The sequence below is a fragment of the Talaromyces amestolkiae genome (assembly GCF_001896365.1).
Source record: "Talaromyces amestolkiae strain CIB chromosome Unknown scaffold1.1, whole genome shotgun sequence".
NCBI classification, from domain to species: Eukaryota; Fungi; Ascomycota; class Eurotiomycetes; order Eurotiales; family Trichocomaceae; genus Talaromyces; species Talaromyces amestolkiae.
The window spans coordinates 1,398,382-1,415,091 of record NW_024468037.1 but is presented as its reverse complement, the minus strand read 5'-3'; the positions used below and the strand labels follow the sequence as shown (position 1 = coordinate 1,415,091).

At 47.7% G+C, this 16,710-nt stretch overlaps 5 protein-coding genes across 5 annotated transcripts; 3 read left to right on the top strand and 2 right to left on the bottom strand.

The window, feature by feature from the left end:
• Positions 1 to 478: 478 nt before the first annotated feature.
• Positions 479 to 3,390, top strand: BHQ10_000464 (uncharacterized protein; the record flags this gene model as incomplete). The annotated part of the gene is made up of 5 exons (XM_040877027.1): positions 479 to 676; positions 745 to 872; positions 926 to 1,256; positions 1,312 to 3,160; positions 3,212 to 3,390. The coding sequence occupies 5 exons, from the start codon at positions 479 to 481 to the stop codon at positions 3,388 to 3,390; spliced, it is 2,685 nt and encodes an 894-aa protein (XP_040728969.1).
• Positions 3,391 to 4,443: 1,053 nt separating this feature from the next.
• On the bottom strand, positions 4,444 to 8,194 carry BHQ10_000463 (uncharacterized protein; the record flags this gene model as incomplete). Its single annotated transcript, XM_040877016.1, has 4 exons — positions 4,444 to 4,523; positions 4,589 to 5,178; positions 5,230 to 7,060; positions 7,114 to 8,194. 4 exons carry the CDS (start codon positions 8,192 to 8,194, stop codon positions 4,444 to 4,446), a joined length of 3,582 nt encoding a protein of 1,193 aa, XP_040728968.1.
• Positions 8,195 to 8,955: 761 nt separating this feature from the next.
• Positions 8,956 to 9,522, top strand: BHQ10_000462 (uncharacterized protein; the record flags this gene model as incomplete). The annotated part of the gene is made up of 1 exon (XM_040877005.1): positions 8,956 to 9,522. One exon carries the CDS (start codon positions 8,956 to 8,958, stop codon positions 9,520 to 9,522), a length of 567 nt encoding a protein of 188 aa, XP_040728967.1.
• A 564-nt stretch (positions 9,523 to 10,086) lies between these two features.
• On the bottom strand, positions 10,087 to 12,765 carry BHQ10_000461 (uncharacterized protein; the record flags this gene model as incomplete). Its single annotated transcript, XM_040876994.1, has 4 exons — positions 10,087 to 10,971; positions 11,032 to 11,297; positions 11,367 to 11,955; positions 12,610 to 12,765. The coding sequence occupies 4 exons, from the start codon at positions 12,763 to 12,765 to the stop codon at positions 10,087 to 10,089; spliced, it is 1,896 nt and encodes a 631-aa protein (XP_040728966.1).
• Positions 12,766 to 14,599: 1,834 nt separating this feature from the next.
• Positions 14,600 to 15,436, top strand: BHQ10_000460 (uncharacterized protein; the record flags this gene model as incomplete). Its single annotated transcript, XM_040876983.1, has 1 exon — positions 14,600 to 15,436. One exon carries the CDS (start codon positions 14,600 to 14,602, stop codon positions 15,434 to 15,436), a length of 837 nt encoding a protein of 278 aa, XP_040728965.1.
• Between the last annotated feature and the right edge of the window lie 1,274 nt (positions 15,437 to 16,710).

Genomic DNA, 16,710 nt, shown 5'->3' with positions numbered 1-16,710 from the left:
CGTCAACCCCTACAAAAATCTGGATTTGCCACCTGAGGCTTTTACCTTTGGTAAATCGGTGAGTCTTACCGTCTTTGTCCCTGGTTCCTTTGTCACACAGGACTGTGTTAGTACTCTGTTTGTCTCTATTCTTCTCATTTCTCCATGTCGATTGCCCGACAGTCACTTCCGCACAATCAAGCTGCTCAATGGCCATGCATTGTTTCTGATTGTCTTTTTTGTCATGGGATGTTTGCCCCATTGAGATGGGATTGTCCGCCTGTCGGTGACCAAATCTGTACGGCGGTCATCGCCTATCTGCAATATATAAGAAGCATGTCTTTCCCTTCTCCTGCTAGCTTCTGCAATTATCACCTTTCATCGTTGCTCGCAAAATCCGTACCACACTTTTCGCAGTAGAACCCAGACATTTTTACTGTTTTCTTTCAGTCTTTCTTTCTTATTTCTCCAAGCTTTGTTATCGTTTACTGCAATCACCATGCCTACGCAGGCTGAAATATCCGAGATCAAAGGCTCTATTGGGTCACGGAAAGCTGACGAGATCTATCGACAGTTCCTTGAAGGTAGCACCAGCGTGCCCCGACCAGGTTTTAACACCACTGGCCGCGAGGTTGATCTGGTCCTCAATGCTTATCCTATTACCGGCTTTCCCACCCAGAACGTTCACCAATATGACGTAAGTCACCATACAGTCTCTTTTCCAAGCATTCTAGGAGAACGAAGGCCTGACAGAGCTTTTTTTAGGTGACCATCCTCAAAATTGGCAAGGAACATGAGCAGCCACCCCCTCGCTCCCGAAAGTTCGCTTGGGATACAACTGCTAGGAAGAACACCTGGAAGCAAATGATCTATGATGGCAATAAGCTTGCCTGGTAAGTCCACTTTTCGAACTACTTCAAAGCTTGCTTCTAACAGCCGGAAACAGGTCCTCCAACAGCTATGACGAAATGAAGTCGGTTGAAGTCAACCTTGACAACAAGACTAACGACGATAAGCCGCCTGCTTATCGCATAATCATCCGGAAAGCAAAGACCATCAACCTCCAAGTGCTGCAAAATTGGCTGCAGAAGAAGGGCTCTTTTGATGAGCGAGTCCTTGAAGCGCTTAACTTCATGGATCACCTCCTACGCGAATGGCCATCCACCAAGTACAGCCCTGTCAAACGAGCATTCTACGATCCCAAGGAAGAGCCTCGCAACTTTGACAGCACTCTTGATCTTCGCAAGGGTTTTTATCAAGCCATTCGACCTGCTTTTGTAAGTGATATGTCAATTTTTGGTCTTCATCCACGTGTCTCTAACAAGAATCTAGGGTGGAAGACTTGTCGTGAACGTCGACAGTGTCCTTTGCGCATTTTGGCAACAGGTGACGCTTGTCAGCCTCGCTGATGGCCTCCTCAAGCACTTTAATTGGGACAAAACTGCTCAGGCTCTAAAGCGCAAAAACGTCAATCCTCAGAACCCCTTTGCCGGATACATCTACAGCAAGGCTCACGTTTATGTCTGGAACAAATTGCGTCATCTGGAGGTCAAACCAGCCTTCCAAGGCTGTACCGTCAATCGCAAACTTCGCATTCACAACATATTGACCGCGAATTCGCACGAAAAGMCCTTCACATGGACTGATCCCGCCACGGGCAAAGAGGAAAATATTTCAATCTTTAATTACTACAAGCGCAGATACAACTTGACTCTATACTGCCCCGAATTACCTGTGGTGGAGATGCAATCTTCACCTACTAAGGCAATCTTCTACCCTATGGAGTGTCTTCATGTGGCTGGGCTACAGCGTTTTAACCATAAGCTGGATGACAAGCAAACCGCGGAAATGATCAAACACGCAGTGCGTCGTCCCAACATTCGATTTGGCGATATCGAAACCGCGAAGGCGAAGCTTGGTCATTCAACCGATCCCATCCTCAAACATTTCGGCATGAAGATCTCAGACCAGTCTATTACAACCAAAGGTCGTCTTCTTCCGGCACCAGAGATCCAGTTCGCGAATGCCAAACACAATCCGGGAACTCAAGGCCGTTGGGACTTGCGTGGCAAGAAATTTCTGGAGACTAACAAGATTCCCTTGAAATCTTGGGGTGTTGGTGTCTTCAAGCAAGGCCGAAATGATTTGACTTTGCAAAAAGTGGATGAATTTCTTGATTTGTTCCGCAAGCAGTATGCTGGTCATGGTGGCACTATCGTAGGTCGGCCAGTCATTATGGACATCACTGGTGATACCGCTGAAGGTGTTTATCGCCTTTATAACGGCACCGGGCAAAATTTCAACCAACGTCCACAACTGCTGCTTTTTATCGTGCCAAACAAAGACACTATGGTCTATCACCGTATCAAAAAGTCCTGCGACTGTCGGTTTGGTGTGCCCTCTCAGGTCTTGCAGCAGGCCCACGTTGAGCGCAAACAGCCTCAATACATGTCCAATGTGGCCATGAAAGTCAACGCCAAGTTGGGTGGTGTGACTTGCAAGGCTGCTCCTCGTCAAGGCTCATTGAACCGTCCCGGCTGCATGATCATTGGAGCTGACGTTTCTCACGCAGCACCTGGCAGTACCGCTTCATCGTTGACTGCCATCTCTGTGTCTGCGGATCAGAACTGTGTCAAATACATGGGCAGTTGCCAGACGGGTTATAGCCGAGTTGAGATGATCGACGAGGACAACATGAAGAATATGCTCACCCCATTGGTCGACGAGTGGACCAAGACAGTTGGAAATGGCCGTCGTCCTCAATGTGTGTATTACTTCCGCGACGGCGTGTCTACTGGCCAATTCGCACAGGTGCTCGAAAAAGAAGTCCCTATCATCAAAGATGTCATCTGCCGTGGCAGTGGCGAAAAAACCATCCCTAAAATTACCGTGGTGATTGCCAACAAGCGTCATCATATTCGCGCAGCTCCACGACCAAATGACAAGGCTGCGGCTGACCGGAATGGCAATGCCCTACCCGGCACCCTTATTGAACGCGATGTCACCAGCCCGCACGACTGGGACTTCTTAATGATCTCGCATGTGGCTCTTCAGGGAACGGCCAAGCCCGTGCATTATCACGTTATTCGGGATGAAATGAACCACCAACCCGCACAGCTTCAAAACATGATCAACAATCATTGTTACCAGTACGTTCGGTCTACGACCTCAGTGTCTCTCTGTAAGTAATGCCCTCATCTCTACACCCTTTCCGCTTACTAACTAGCAATAGTCCCTGCAGTCTACTACGCACATTTGATTTCAAATCGCGGCAAATGTCAGAGTCAGGATGAGTTTGCTGACAGTTCGGAAGAGTCTGGCGATTCCCCTACCGACCAACCCGGTGCCCCGAAGGCATTGCTCCCCATGAGGACTGAAGGTCGTAACCATCTGCAGATGTGGTTTGTTTAGACTGGGATTTTTTGAGATTCGTGAAGTGACAAGGTGGATGGATCACTTTCATATTGCGGCTCTGGTATCATGATCAACCGTTTTCAAGCGTTTCAAGGTGGCTTGCTGTTCGATTGAAACTAGTTCTCGAAGCTATTTCTCTAACGAACGCAAGTGTAGCCGTTGCTGACAGTGGGATATTTCTTTTCATCAGAAGGAGAGTGTTATTTCAATCATGATGATATTTCTTCAACATTCAGTACAATGTAACTAGTTTGATCGATTGTTTCTAGCCGAGCTGGTTACTCTAACGATCCTAGATACGACCGTTACTAGATTTCTATGATATGAGAAGGCATTGACAGACAGGAAATTCTACGGAAGGGAATTGGGATAGAATCAACATAATAAAAGCTTTCTCAATATTCTACTAGCCCCGAAGAAATAGTCCATTTTTCCTAGCACAGTAGAGCATGGTTACTTCTAGGGAATAAAAGGCCTTTTCACACATCATACTATGATCTTGTCTCAAGGAACTTCACTTCGTATCATAGGAGGCACCTCGATGTGCGAACCTCCTTGAATAAAGAAATGGAAGCTCTCTTCATCACAAAATACACATAAGGTCCGATACTAACAATATAGTAATAGAGAGACCTTGTGTACGTTATAGCTATGTGCTACTAATATCCATAGCCAAGTCCTCACCACTATGAAACTGGTAGTGGTATGAATGATGCATTTGTATGAACATGATAATGATGATAAATTACACCCACAGCTGCACAGAGAAGCTGCTCATAGTAAATTCATGGATCGTAAGACTTGAATGCATGCAACTGGACGCAATTGTGAATGAAGATAACGGGCGGAGAAGGAAAAAAAAGAACGAGGTCAAGAAGAATCCACAGGTCGAGCATCTTGATGATGGATAGCTTCGTAGGAGAAACCTCAAAGAACGAAAATTTGCAGCATCTTTTTTTTTTTTTTTTTTCGGGAAGCAGATTCACGGCGAGATGGTGTATTGACATGATGGAGAGCGGTAGCGAGCGACGCGAGAAACTCAGAAAATGACTAGGAATGGCCGTTGATGCTTTCGGGGCTCATCATACTGTTTGTGCCGACGGCATTCTCATTGTTGGCAGAGCTGATCACTGCAATCCTGTTAGAAGGGGGCCTTCGACAGTTTGTGAAATAGTATGTCGTCGCGCCTACATACCATTAAGTTTGTCATGATGGTGATCAAGCTCTCCAGTCAACGTAGCGCCAGAGTCCGTCATGCCAACACCGTCGTGCGTCGCCCCAAAATCGCTTTTGGCAAGCTCGGCGGACTGTTTGAGGCGAGCTTGATCATCCGCAGATTTATTCTCTGTCAAGAGCTTCGAGTCACCGTTCGATAAAGCAAACGAGTCTTCGTTGCCTGGAGGTGCCATCGTAGTCGACGAAGATGCGTCGGCAGCAGTACCATTATTCTTTTTAGCTTTCTTCTTGCTAGGTTCTGCAAAGTTGATCGCTCCTTTACTCGAAGATATTTGTGCAATGCTTGGCGGTAAGGGTCGTTTCTGAGGGCTTGTTGTGAGATTGGAATTGTTGGGGGGAACAATCTTTCCTGATCCTGGAAGCTTTGGACGAGACGGTCGTTGTTTGAGAGGAAGCTCGAGATCCTCCGTAATAGGTTCTTCGCCGTTGGCCTGCAATTTCTGCAAGAAAAAATTCTGTACCAGTCCGATTTGTGAAGGCAGCGACTCCATTGTAACATGCGGATAGGGAGGTGGGACGGGGAATAGATTGCTCGTGGTTTGGGAAGTGCTAAACAACAGTTAGTGTGGAGGTACAAATAGCAGCGTCGTTGACACTTACCTTGTGTTCTGTGATTGGTGTGCATTGTACATCCTGTTTTGAAGAAGATGAAACGGCACACTCAAACTAGCAAGACCAAACTCTCTATCCAAGCCCATTTCCTTGAAACCAAAGAAATCTTCGTCAATATCCTCCGCGAAGTCACCCCCAACAAATTGCTCGCTCCCGTCGTTGAATGCATTTGAGCCATCACCAGTGGCATCATGGAAAGCTGGTCGAAGGAGCTCTGTGAAGTGGGCACGGAGACGCTCATGAATGACACCAAGTTTTGTTCCAACGCGTTCAATGTCATCTTTGACATATGACTCCAAAGACTCAACATCAGTGCCCACCGCCGAAAGAGTATGAAGAATGACTTCCTGCTGCGTATATTGCGACTTGTACTGCGCGGTATTTGGGTTCGACGTATCAGAGGCCTCAGCGACTGCGATCTTTGGTGCCTCCATGTACTCTTTCAGAGTTCGGCTAATTTTCACGAAGAATTCAGAAGCAATGTCGGTGATGGCGTCCAAAGCTGATGGTTGATACTCTTCAAATCCAGTATGGTACAGAATCTTCCCAACCGACCGCTGAAGTACGGCTTTCGAGATCCATGGATTGATCACAGGTCCTTCATCATTCATAACATGCGTCGACACATCCTGTTCCACGAATGGTTCAGGCTGGTATTTCTGAAATTGGTTCTGATACACCTGGGACTGAAGCTGCATCTGCTTGACAATGCTAACTTTAGAACAAATCTTCCTCGTCTCTTGCATTTGTCGCATGTTAGCATCCATCCTTCGAGACAATTTGCTATCAGGTTGTGTAAACGATCCTTTCGGCAGAATATGCAAGAATTCCTCAAGATTGTCGACAACATTACCCTCAGCATCTTCGCGCCATGCGAGATGTGCTGGAATGTCTGGGATGCCTGACATGACATCGTAATAGTCTGGAATTACCCTGTCATCTTCTTCCTCGATTCCCTCTGCAAGCGTCTCACTCGTCCCCGGCTGCAAGGCATTGCTCTGAGACTCGACGGCTTTATCAGATTCAGGGCCAGCCTGTTTCTGATTTTTGAGCCATCTGCGCATGCCAGTCTTGGTACGAAGCAGGGCGGGTTCTTCAACGTTGAGTTTGTCTCCTTTGAAAAGACGATGTCTTTCAGCTGCAATGAGAGCGCGGTCCTTTTTAGTGACTTGTTTCCAAACTTGATATTCAGGGTCATCGTAATCAAAACCTATCGCAGAAGAACCGGCGATTGTCAAAGCAGGCGCAACAAAACTGTCCATTTCCATGGCGTCAAGCTGACTACCAGAGCCAGCTGCTCCAAGGCCATTCACTCCAAGGGGCGTTAATGTTCCTGGAGGTGGAGTTGACAAGCCATTTTGGCTTCCCTCTGCCAGTCCATCTGCGTCGGGGCCAACTGAGTTCTTGGGTTGGGAGCCTGATGGTCCAGATGGGGCCTCTGAGCCACTTGGCGTTTGTCGGCTTGGGGCTGCTCCTTTCTGGGATGTCTTCCCGGGAGCTTTTCTACCTCTTGACGAAATGATAGGTTCATCATCGCTTTCTTCGGCACCGTCCATTTCTGCAAGCTGGAGTCTCCGTTCTTCTGCTTCCACTTCTGCGCGATCTCTGATCACAATATCAGGAATCAAAGGGACCAGCTTTTCCGTTTCTTTCCTCATGTATAGGGCATGTTTGCGCAGGAAGTGTTCCGGTGAAGCGTTGTATTTCAAACAATTGGCCCAGATCAGGTTAAGGTCGTCGACGAATTCCTGTTTTGATTTGTATTGCAATGTCTTCAACTTCTTTGTCATGGAACCCAAGTCCATCGGATGTTTAATAACTTTAATATGTAAGCAATAATCGTTGGGTTTCATTTCCAAAATGTGAACTCACTAGTATGGTAGTCGGGAGCCTCGCGCTTATTGACTCGAGACAAGAAGAACGATGAGTGCTCAGTCATTGCTTTTAGTTCGCTCAAAACCTTCTCGGCGGCTTCATAGAGTTCTTCCTGTCCAACCTTCTCTTCGCTAGCCCACTTACTACGATTTTTGCGAACCTCACTCATCAAGCTGCGAAGTTCGGCATCTGATGCTTGCACCATTGTGCGCTTCATATCAATGCGAGCGATAAGGTTCTTCAGTGTCAGGCTGGAAGCACCGAGGTTGGCGTTGCTCAGSGAGCCGTATCCATTGGCGCCACTGGTCACATTGTTCCCACCGCTGTTGACACCTTGTCCGGACATTTCAGCTTCCACCAGCCTCTCCGATTCCTCGAGTCGTTCCTGTTCTTTCATCGCATCGTGGTCGTTTTCCAGGGTGTAGAAAATGGTTTGGAAGCTTTGTCGGGCAGCCTCTTCTGTCGCCTTCTTGCCCTCCTCAAGCTTCTTCCTTATTCCTTCCAATGTGTCTTTCTTTGTATCTTTACCACTGTCAGCAGGGGTACCTATCGCGGGAGACGGTCGTTGCGCGGGCGTCGCATCGTGAAAGGGTGTTGCAGCAGATTTGGCTTTCAACGGAGACGCGTTGATGTCTTCCTGCGCTTCGCTATCTTCCTCGTCATCGTATTCATCGTAATCGTCGTCGTCGATTTTCCGCGCAGCTTTCTTGGCTGGTCGCTCGGAGTCTTGGGGGCGCGCCGGAGTAATTTCCGGGGCTTCGAGTACCATCGCATCTTCCTCAGAGGGTACAGATTCACTACGTTTCGCGCTGAACAAATCGTTGATCTTAGCTTCGCTGCGATTGTAGAGGTCGCGAAAAAGTGTGATGCGAGCATCTTCCTCCGCAGCAGTGTCAACGTCGGAGATCAAATTCCCGGCCTGGGAGCCTTGTTCGCTGTTAGAAAAGCGCATTTGAGGCGTCCGAGTACCAGACGATACTCTCGAAAGGGCATTGACACCGCGCGCATCGGGATGGTGATCGTCCGGGGGTCGCAGGTGGCCTGGGGGCATCCAGGCCAAATTTTGACCGAGGGACATATCCGCGCCCTGAGGAAACCCCGTCGAGGGGGACACGTGATTCGTCGGGGCGGTCCAGGGCAGAACGGGAGCTTTTTGAGCTCTGAAAAATCTGCAGAGTAATCTCCAAGTCGCGAGCAGTATCGCAGTGTAATTTTTGGAGATCCAAGTGATGAAGACGGGGAGTGGTTGATGGCTGACGTAGAGCTCTTTTTGGTAGCAATGACGGACTGAGGTTGAGAGAGGCCGTTGAGTTTGGCGGCCTCCGCAGACCAGATGCGTAGTTGCCCTTTCTAGCGTTGTCCGCTCCCGTGCTTGGCTGACGACGCTAACAGCCCCAGCCGCAACAACGCTTCACATCTCGTTGTCTAACTATTGTCTATTGATTCATGAACAATATTGCTGTGGATAGACACGCGTAGTTGATTGTTTGTCATTCACCAAAAACAACTACTCTTATTATTCAGCCAATATACATGCTGTTATGCCTGCATCGACAATAGTAGGGCATTCCGATCTGCTTCCGAAGCTCTACGATTTGGCCGGATTGCGTGGTGATTCATCGCCAACGCTGAAATAGAGAACGACAACCAGTCTTTGTTGCGGTGTGAGGCACACTTCAGAAGAAATGAGGATTCGTTATCCTTTCCTCGGTAGGCGTCCAATACCTATGAGGGTCCAGAGCTAGACTTATTGTCTTATTGTTATTGCTTATGGAAACATGCTAATCAAGCTCACAACCAGCAGGCGCATTCGTGCTGCTCCTTCTATTCTCTGCTTATATGGGACTCTTGCCACACAGCACATCAAATACTATACCGACGAATCTACAACCCAACGATAAATTCCTACACTTCATAACTTTCTTCTTATTATCTCTCGTGTTCTACTGGATMCCCGACACATCCCGCCGAAGAGCGATACAAGCTAGTCTACTAGTCTGCACATTCTGTCTCGGAATCGGATCTGAAATAGTGCAAGGTCTCCTCCCCAATGACCGACTTTTCGATCCCTTCGATATTCTCGCAAATGTAGTCGGCAGTGTTGGGGCGATTAGTCTCTGCGGCTGGTACCATCGGCGCATGTTGGAGAGACGGCGACAAGCACGCTTCGGAGCCCTGTCAGATGACCTTGGAGGCGAGCCTCACGACGATGATATCGAGCTGGGTCTCAGTGGCTCGGAAAGCGCTCGTCTGCATGAGGATACGGGTCCTCAGGAGACGGGTATCATTACCAATTTAGAGCGGGAAGTTGATAATTGGGACGAGAACGCTGTTGATAACTGGGATACGGAAGACGGACCCGGACCTGACGAGGAGAATGGCAATGCCAAAACGAGGAATGACTAGTACAAATGAACCATGAGAGCGAATGTGGCAACGGGAATGAATTTCTTTATATTATTTGACGTTTCATTTCTCTACTATATACTATTGGTGGAGGTCTTGAATGGTGCTCGGTTTGAAGTTCATGTTTGAATGCACCGTGCCCTATGTACCATGATTGCCTTTATTGCCTACAATGCCTCCACACACAGACCTATGTATACAAAATAATCCTGTTCAAAATAAATATACCACAATATAAAGCTCAGATATGCACAAGGAACCAGGCTATGCATGAACCTCAAACACCAGGAGGGAAGGGTATCTGCTGCTTGATATACAACACATGCGTAACAGCGACAGCAAGCATATACATAGAAGAAGAAGAAGAAGAAGAAGAAGAAGAAGAAGAAGAAGAAGAAGAAGAAGAAGAAGAAGAAGAGGATAAACGAAGTAAGCAATAGAAGACCATGTGATGGTGATGTTGTATGAAATCTATAGTGTCATGAGCATTATATGCGGTAGGTAAAGAATCCATGTGTTCGAATACAATCATCGAAGCGATTTTTCACTCCCTGTGATGTATGTTCATTCGTCGTCTGAGACTGCGGGTGACTGTTCGGGGCTTTCTGCGCCCAGAGTATCTTCTTTAGTTTCAGGTTCCAATTCTGGTTTGTTCGAAACAGTATAGTTCTCGTCTGAAGTCAATCGTGCAACTTTCGGCGACCGCAGATCCAAGGTCATCTCGTCGTCTAAGGTGCCTCCCAACTTACGGATGCTTTGCTCCCGAATGACTTCGTAGATGAATTGCAGTTGCATTTCGTTGTAAACCATCATCATCCGCTGCTCTCGTAGTTGGTTGACGGTGTCATAGATCGGATCTTCATCGAAATATTTTGAATCCAACAATTCACCAGAGTCCAATTCTCGTAATAAGTGATCAAGGGCAATAAAGGTACCAGTCCGGCCAACCCCGGCGCTACAATGGACTATGCGAGGGTTATCCGGTGATGACTTTTCAGCTGTGCGTTGTAGGAGTTGGAGAAGAGCGTTGCGTTCCTCTCCTTCGGGTTTCGAGTAGTCGGCCCATCCAGCAAACAGAAAATGCCATACTATCTTGCTTTCATTGCCAATTTGAAGTTCCAACTTTCGGATCTCAGATCGACATGCGTCATCAAAGTAATGTTCGCGTAGCGTGATACTTCCGGATAACTCTGAGCTGCTGCCATCCTCTCTTTCTTCTTTTTCCTCTTCCGCCTCCTCTTCTTGGGTATCTTGATCGCTCGCTAAGGAATCGTCCGCTTCGGCCGGAAAGTTCATTACGGCATCGTCTTCGTCTATCGGAAAGTATTGCGCGCACTTCTCCCTTCCAGCCTCGACTGTTTGCGTTAACATAACGATGACCGCCACGTCCGCACTTTCGTGAAAAACCATATGCCAAAAATGCGCCAAGTGGATACCGACTTTTGGGCCCTGTAACCATACAGTCAGACATCATTATCTCAATAGGGAGATGACTTGAGAGAAACATACCTGTGTAGCAATATACCTCGTCTCGTCGCCCGTACGGGAGTCCTTCAGTATAATAGGAGATGCATTGATAAAGTCGCACTCTCCCTCAGGGACCTTTAATCGGATGCGCGAATTTGCCCAAGCCTGAACGTTCTGATAACGATTTCGTGACTTGACTTCCGGACTGGTGTCAATGGCCCATCTATGCGAAGGATCCTTGGACATAACTCCTTCCGCTATCCGGGAGCGTTGCAACCATTCGAGATCTTCAAATTTCTTTCGTATTTCTGCACGAAAATCATGTCACACGATCAGCTATACCTCCTCTAATCACAATGACCTTATGAAAAACCCACCTGTATATGGAAGATTCAAGAATGACGGCAGCCCTGGAATCGAAGCCGACGTCTGTGTATCAAACTGATCCTCATCTGGTACAGCCAAAAAATCCGATCCTTCAGACCCATCGTACGGGAGTCCTCGTTTGGTTCCATGAATGTCGGTGTCGATTCGGATGGGCGACTGTGCCATTTTCCCGGAGGACTTGTGATGCAGCGCACGAAAGCGATTCAACACACTGAGTGCTTTTCTCGAGGCTTTCTTGCCGGTCGCGGCGATCTTTCGCGATCGGCCTCGAGGACCTGACGTAGTCGTGGGAGACGAGGCTCGGGAAGCACCCCTCTCAGAAAAGGAGTCGTCGCCTGGCGGATTCAATGAAACTGGACTGGGAGGGCCCCGATGCTGTGAAGTGATCTGTAACGAAGTCAGATCCGGGCAGCTAAAGGAGCTGCTGGGAGATTTTGGGGTGTCCAGGATTCCGGTTGTTGATGTTGGAGGGGCCGCAGTCGGCCGCTGAAGACGCCCAAGCCGCACCAGATGGAGGGGTTCGATGGTAATTCGTTGGACAGTCAACCCTAGCAACCTTGGGCTTTTGGCTGCAAGTGACTGGATAGTGGCGGTTAACGTGAGGATCAGAAGGCACCCAGGCCAAACCTGTCGGATGAAAAGATGCAGGAGCGACAGTCCAAACTCGAGCAATAAAAATTATTGGACACTTTGCAGACTGATCCAGCAGTCCTCTGGAAATATCCGTACAGTCGGCGAGGTAGAAATGGTTCAATAAAACATATGTGCAGGGCAAGTACTTTAATTTTCAGGGATGTACAGAGAAGATAAATTAATACGACAATTCTTATGGGGGAGAGGCGTCGACAAATTATTCCTCAACGAAATTTGCAGAGCAGTCGTTGGCTGTGCAGCGTGAGGCTTGATCAAGCCTTAACTAACGGCCAAACGCCGGCGGGTCGGGACCAGACTTCTTCCTTCCTTCTAGACTCGCGCTCGACTTTTAATCTTGCACCATCTCAGGATAGCTTCCTTTCCCTCCCAAGGTCATTTGATGTGACCGGTGACTGACCATGCTTGGTACTTGAATTGTTTGGACGATTCTTTGTCTGACTGGCTGAATATGGTTTGGCTTCGCTTTGTAGAGGTGAGCGACTGCTGTTAGATATACAACTCCCCATCTCACAGACTAACCATCTTTTAGGCGTGGGCTATCAATCGCGTAAGTCGCTATGACCAAGTTTCCTAACGAACATCTTTTGACATCTTTCCGAATAGCTTCTGCGCAGTCCCGCCTTTCATCAAATGGTTCGCAACGTCCATCGGAGGGTTGAACGCGCGAGGCACGGTGTGCCGCCAGAAGAAATGGGGGGAACAAATATCGAGGAGACATGTTTGTGCCCTTGACATCTCAAATCATCTATTTTCGAGGCTAACATTGGGTCTCGCACAGCTGGAACGAAACATTTTCTCCGACTTTTTAAAGAGCAGATCCAAGACCAACTCAAAGGCAACCCGACGAAACGAAATTGATACGATGACCACCACGTCCGTGGTTTCACAAACGTACATTTCTACGATACCCAGAATGCAAGAGTGATTTTCTACAAGATGGATTTTCTATCAAAGAGGCTGGACCTCGGTCATCGACATGTTGGTCACTAGCCAAATCTACCTATCGGCTATTCCAGAAGTGTCAATCATGCTATAATCAATGGATGAATGATTCATTTAAACAATTATATAGTCCCCATCAGTTTTAATGGCGGTTAATGGACGGAGATGGCTACATCTGTCCGATAGTCGGTGCCTAGGTAGGTAGTGTTAGTAGATAAATCCAGCAACCGGAGTTAAAAATAATCAAGAACCTTATGATATTATTCGTATCTTTCTTCCACCTCATACGTAGCTACCGAAGGTCCTTTTTTGCCGATTTTATATAAGCAGCTGTAGTGTAGTTTCAAAACATTCGATGCACCCGTGGTACGTTGAAGTGTTTTGAGGTGGACCCAGAGTGTGCTGCTGTCTTGCTTCTCCAGAGGGATATATGATGTGTGATGTACCGTAGCATATGTTTCAATACATCTTCAGAAAGACACCGAAGCATCAAAGTTGATACAACTACGTACCACTCTCTAGGGACTATTTACATCATTCTGTAAGTAGAAGAGTACGTATTGTCGGCCTGTTAATACCGAGACTAAGGCTATCACTGCCGTTAGCGAACTAGCCAGCAGCATCCAACGCCCTCCTCCCTCGCACGACGCGGATCTCTCGGCGGTTCTCTTGCCGATTTGCCTTCCACTTGTTTCACCATAGCGGCTCSGCAGTCATGACGATTGTGTAAAGGGCTGAAAGGTAACTTATGGCAGATGAGTCTTTCATGCACGCATGTGTAAAAATTCTCATTGGAGGACTCGGAGTATATAATCGTGTCCGTAACAAATGTCTGCTCGTACCCCGTACCGACAAGATGAAGAAAGCTGAAGTTTTGACGAAGATCGAGCGGGAGGTTGCTATTTCCGATCAGTCAATGAGAGGAGCGAAACTAATGGTTTCACCAATTGTCACTCTCTTATCCAAATTCGAGTCGATTACATACATACAGAGAGTACGTAGCAGTAGTGTCGCATGAACAGCGTACTGGACGTAGCATCCAAATCTGACAGTATGTAGGCATGCGTCGAGGCTGTGCTGTCTGTGAAATACCGAAGCCGTTGTACCATTGGGTGAATTCTGGCTAGGGCCGGCTGTCGTGTTCCCTTTTCCTGATTGGCACTAGCCCGCCCGCCGATTGGCTGCTCCTTCTCTTTCGGCCCTGGCAATGCCAAGCACAGGCTCCTTGGTTCTTTCCCTGACTCCCGCCCAGCTGACTCTTTTCTCTCTGTTTATCCCCCTTCGACTGATTTCGCTCACGGACGCTCTCGCTCACTAAGTTACATCCACATCCACGCCAATTCGACTTGGACGTGTCAAATACTCTATCACCGCCTCGGTCGCCATTCGTTTCTTCCTTAATTTCCTTCCTCTCGTTTTATTATATTCAACTCMCCCTCAGTTCGTCCAACAGTAGCACTGTTGTCAAGCCGTACGCTTCCATTTCCCCCTCAAGTCGATTACTCCTCAACTTTCCGAATCAACAACTTCGTCTGGCAGTCACTGAGCGTCAAAAACTGCCTTTGCAAATCCATAGCGATAGTTCCATTCGAAAACCAGAGAATTAGAGTTATAGGAAAGAGCAAAAATGCGTTCTTCTTTGTTCTTGGCTGGTGTCTACGTACTCGCTGCGACCGTCGCCGGTGCAGCAGAGCCTGAGAAGAGAGATAGCCTGACATCTCTAGGCGACATCCTTTCACCAACTGTTGCTACCACCGCTGCTTCGACTACCAGTGACCCAACCTCTACTGCTCCAGACTCCGCTAGCCAGACTACAGCTGCTGAAACAACATCTGCGGACCCTACTACTTCCGCTGAGCCCACCACATCATCATCTTCCTCCTCCTCCTCCTCCTCCTCTACAACATCGACTACATCTTCGAGCAAAACATCCTCGTCAACCTCCACAACAGAGCCCCCATCGACAACAACAGATCCTGCAACGGCCAAGACTTCCGCGACATCTGAGCCTCCATCTTCTACCACCACTGAGCCCTCCACTAGTCAGACTGAAACGGTTATCTACAGAACTACTACCATTAGCGGTGTTGCCACAACGCAAGCTTCCACATCGACTGCACCTTTGACTTCTTCTACTAGCAGCTCGTCGCCTTCTCTCAGCTCCGGTTCTTCCGGCTCCAGCAGTGGGTTGAGCAAGAGTGCCAAGAACACCATTATTGGTGTCGTTGTCGGTGTTGGTGGTGCGATTCTTCTCGCGGGTGTCGCTTTTGTCGCCTGGAGAGTCTGGGGACGCAATAGGCACAATAACGACAACGACGAAGACGATCTGATGAGCGCCGGTACTGCTGTTGGTTCCAACCTTCGTGAAAAGGCTCCAAGCCCATCTTCTACTGGCACTCCATTCCGCTCTACTCTCGATCAATACCACAATCCTGGCCCTGTGAACGCTGCGTCCAACTTTTAGACAGGCTTTACACTACTGTCATATGCCCCAAGCAGACTTGGCTCTTTTCATCGCGTTGGGTTGTTTTTATACATGGCGGCGTTTTGGAGACATCTTTGACGGATTCTACTTCTCAAGAATAACCTTTCGTCACCTATCCCATGCATCCACTCATTCACTTATTCATTCAAACTTTTTTGGAAACTTATAGACTGTTTTCCACAGCGCCGGCACTCATATTGCCCCTGAATTTGATCTTTGTTACATCAAAACGACACTCCTTACGACGGCGACCTCGCCAGACGACCACACCGATGGCTATCATTTGCTCCGATCGGTGGTATTTCTGCCGATTTATCGAATACCCTATTCTTAAACCTGATTACCTATTTTCCGTTGTTTGACCAAACCTACAAATCTTCAGTCTTCTGTCACGAAAGGTTCCTGTAGTTTGTTATCCTTGGCAGTACCGGACTTGGCATTTAGTGCTATATCGTTCTAGCCTTTTGTGTATGTAACAAGGCATTTACTTGTACCTACTGGATTTCAGACGGTGGTCGCAAAAAGTCTCCCGTTGCTGCGTCCGCAACCTGCTTTTGTATCATATAATTTAATTATGCAATTATTATAGTTCTTCTTTCGGAATTTCAAAGACCAAAGCGTTATTTGACTACTGTAAAGGGAAAGATCTAGTATAGAAACCCGAGGCCATGTCGCGACCTGTGTAGCAAGCCAATCAGGGTCAACGCGGGCAGCAATTGGGCAACATCAAACCGATGTGAAACTCGTCGCGCTTAGATGCAACCAACCACCCTGTCAGACACGAGCTTTCTGTGACAGTGACTGTTAGTGAACTTAGTGATATACTGTGGTCACACATGGTCCGGCGCAGACTCCTGCGGCAGTAGTTCGCGATGAGCCCCGAGATGGTCTCAGCTGTTGATCTTTTAAATCCTTCCTCGGGCCCAGGGAGAGTTCAGGGACAATTGATGCCCCATACTCCAAGGAGAACTGTCTAATTTTGTTATCACTTTATCTGTATCTGCAACATTTTCCTTTCAATATCCTACGTAGCAATTCCAAGATGCTATACGATGATACAGCGCAGTGACGGTCAATCGTGACTACTAATTGAAAAGCATATATTTTCACGACTTCTACGAATATGAAGGCCAAGAAGCAACATGAAATTGTATGAAAAAGAAATTTTGCATAACTATTTGTTCTTAACCGACCAAGCAACCAACTTATCGAGAAAATGACATTACTTCACCCATCATCCCAGCACAGCATCA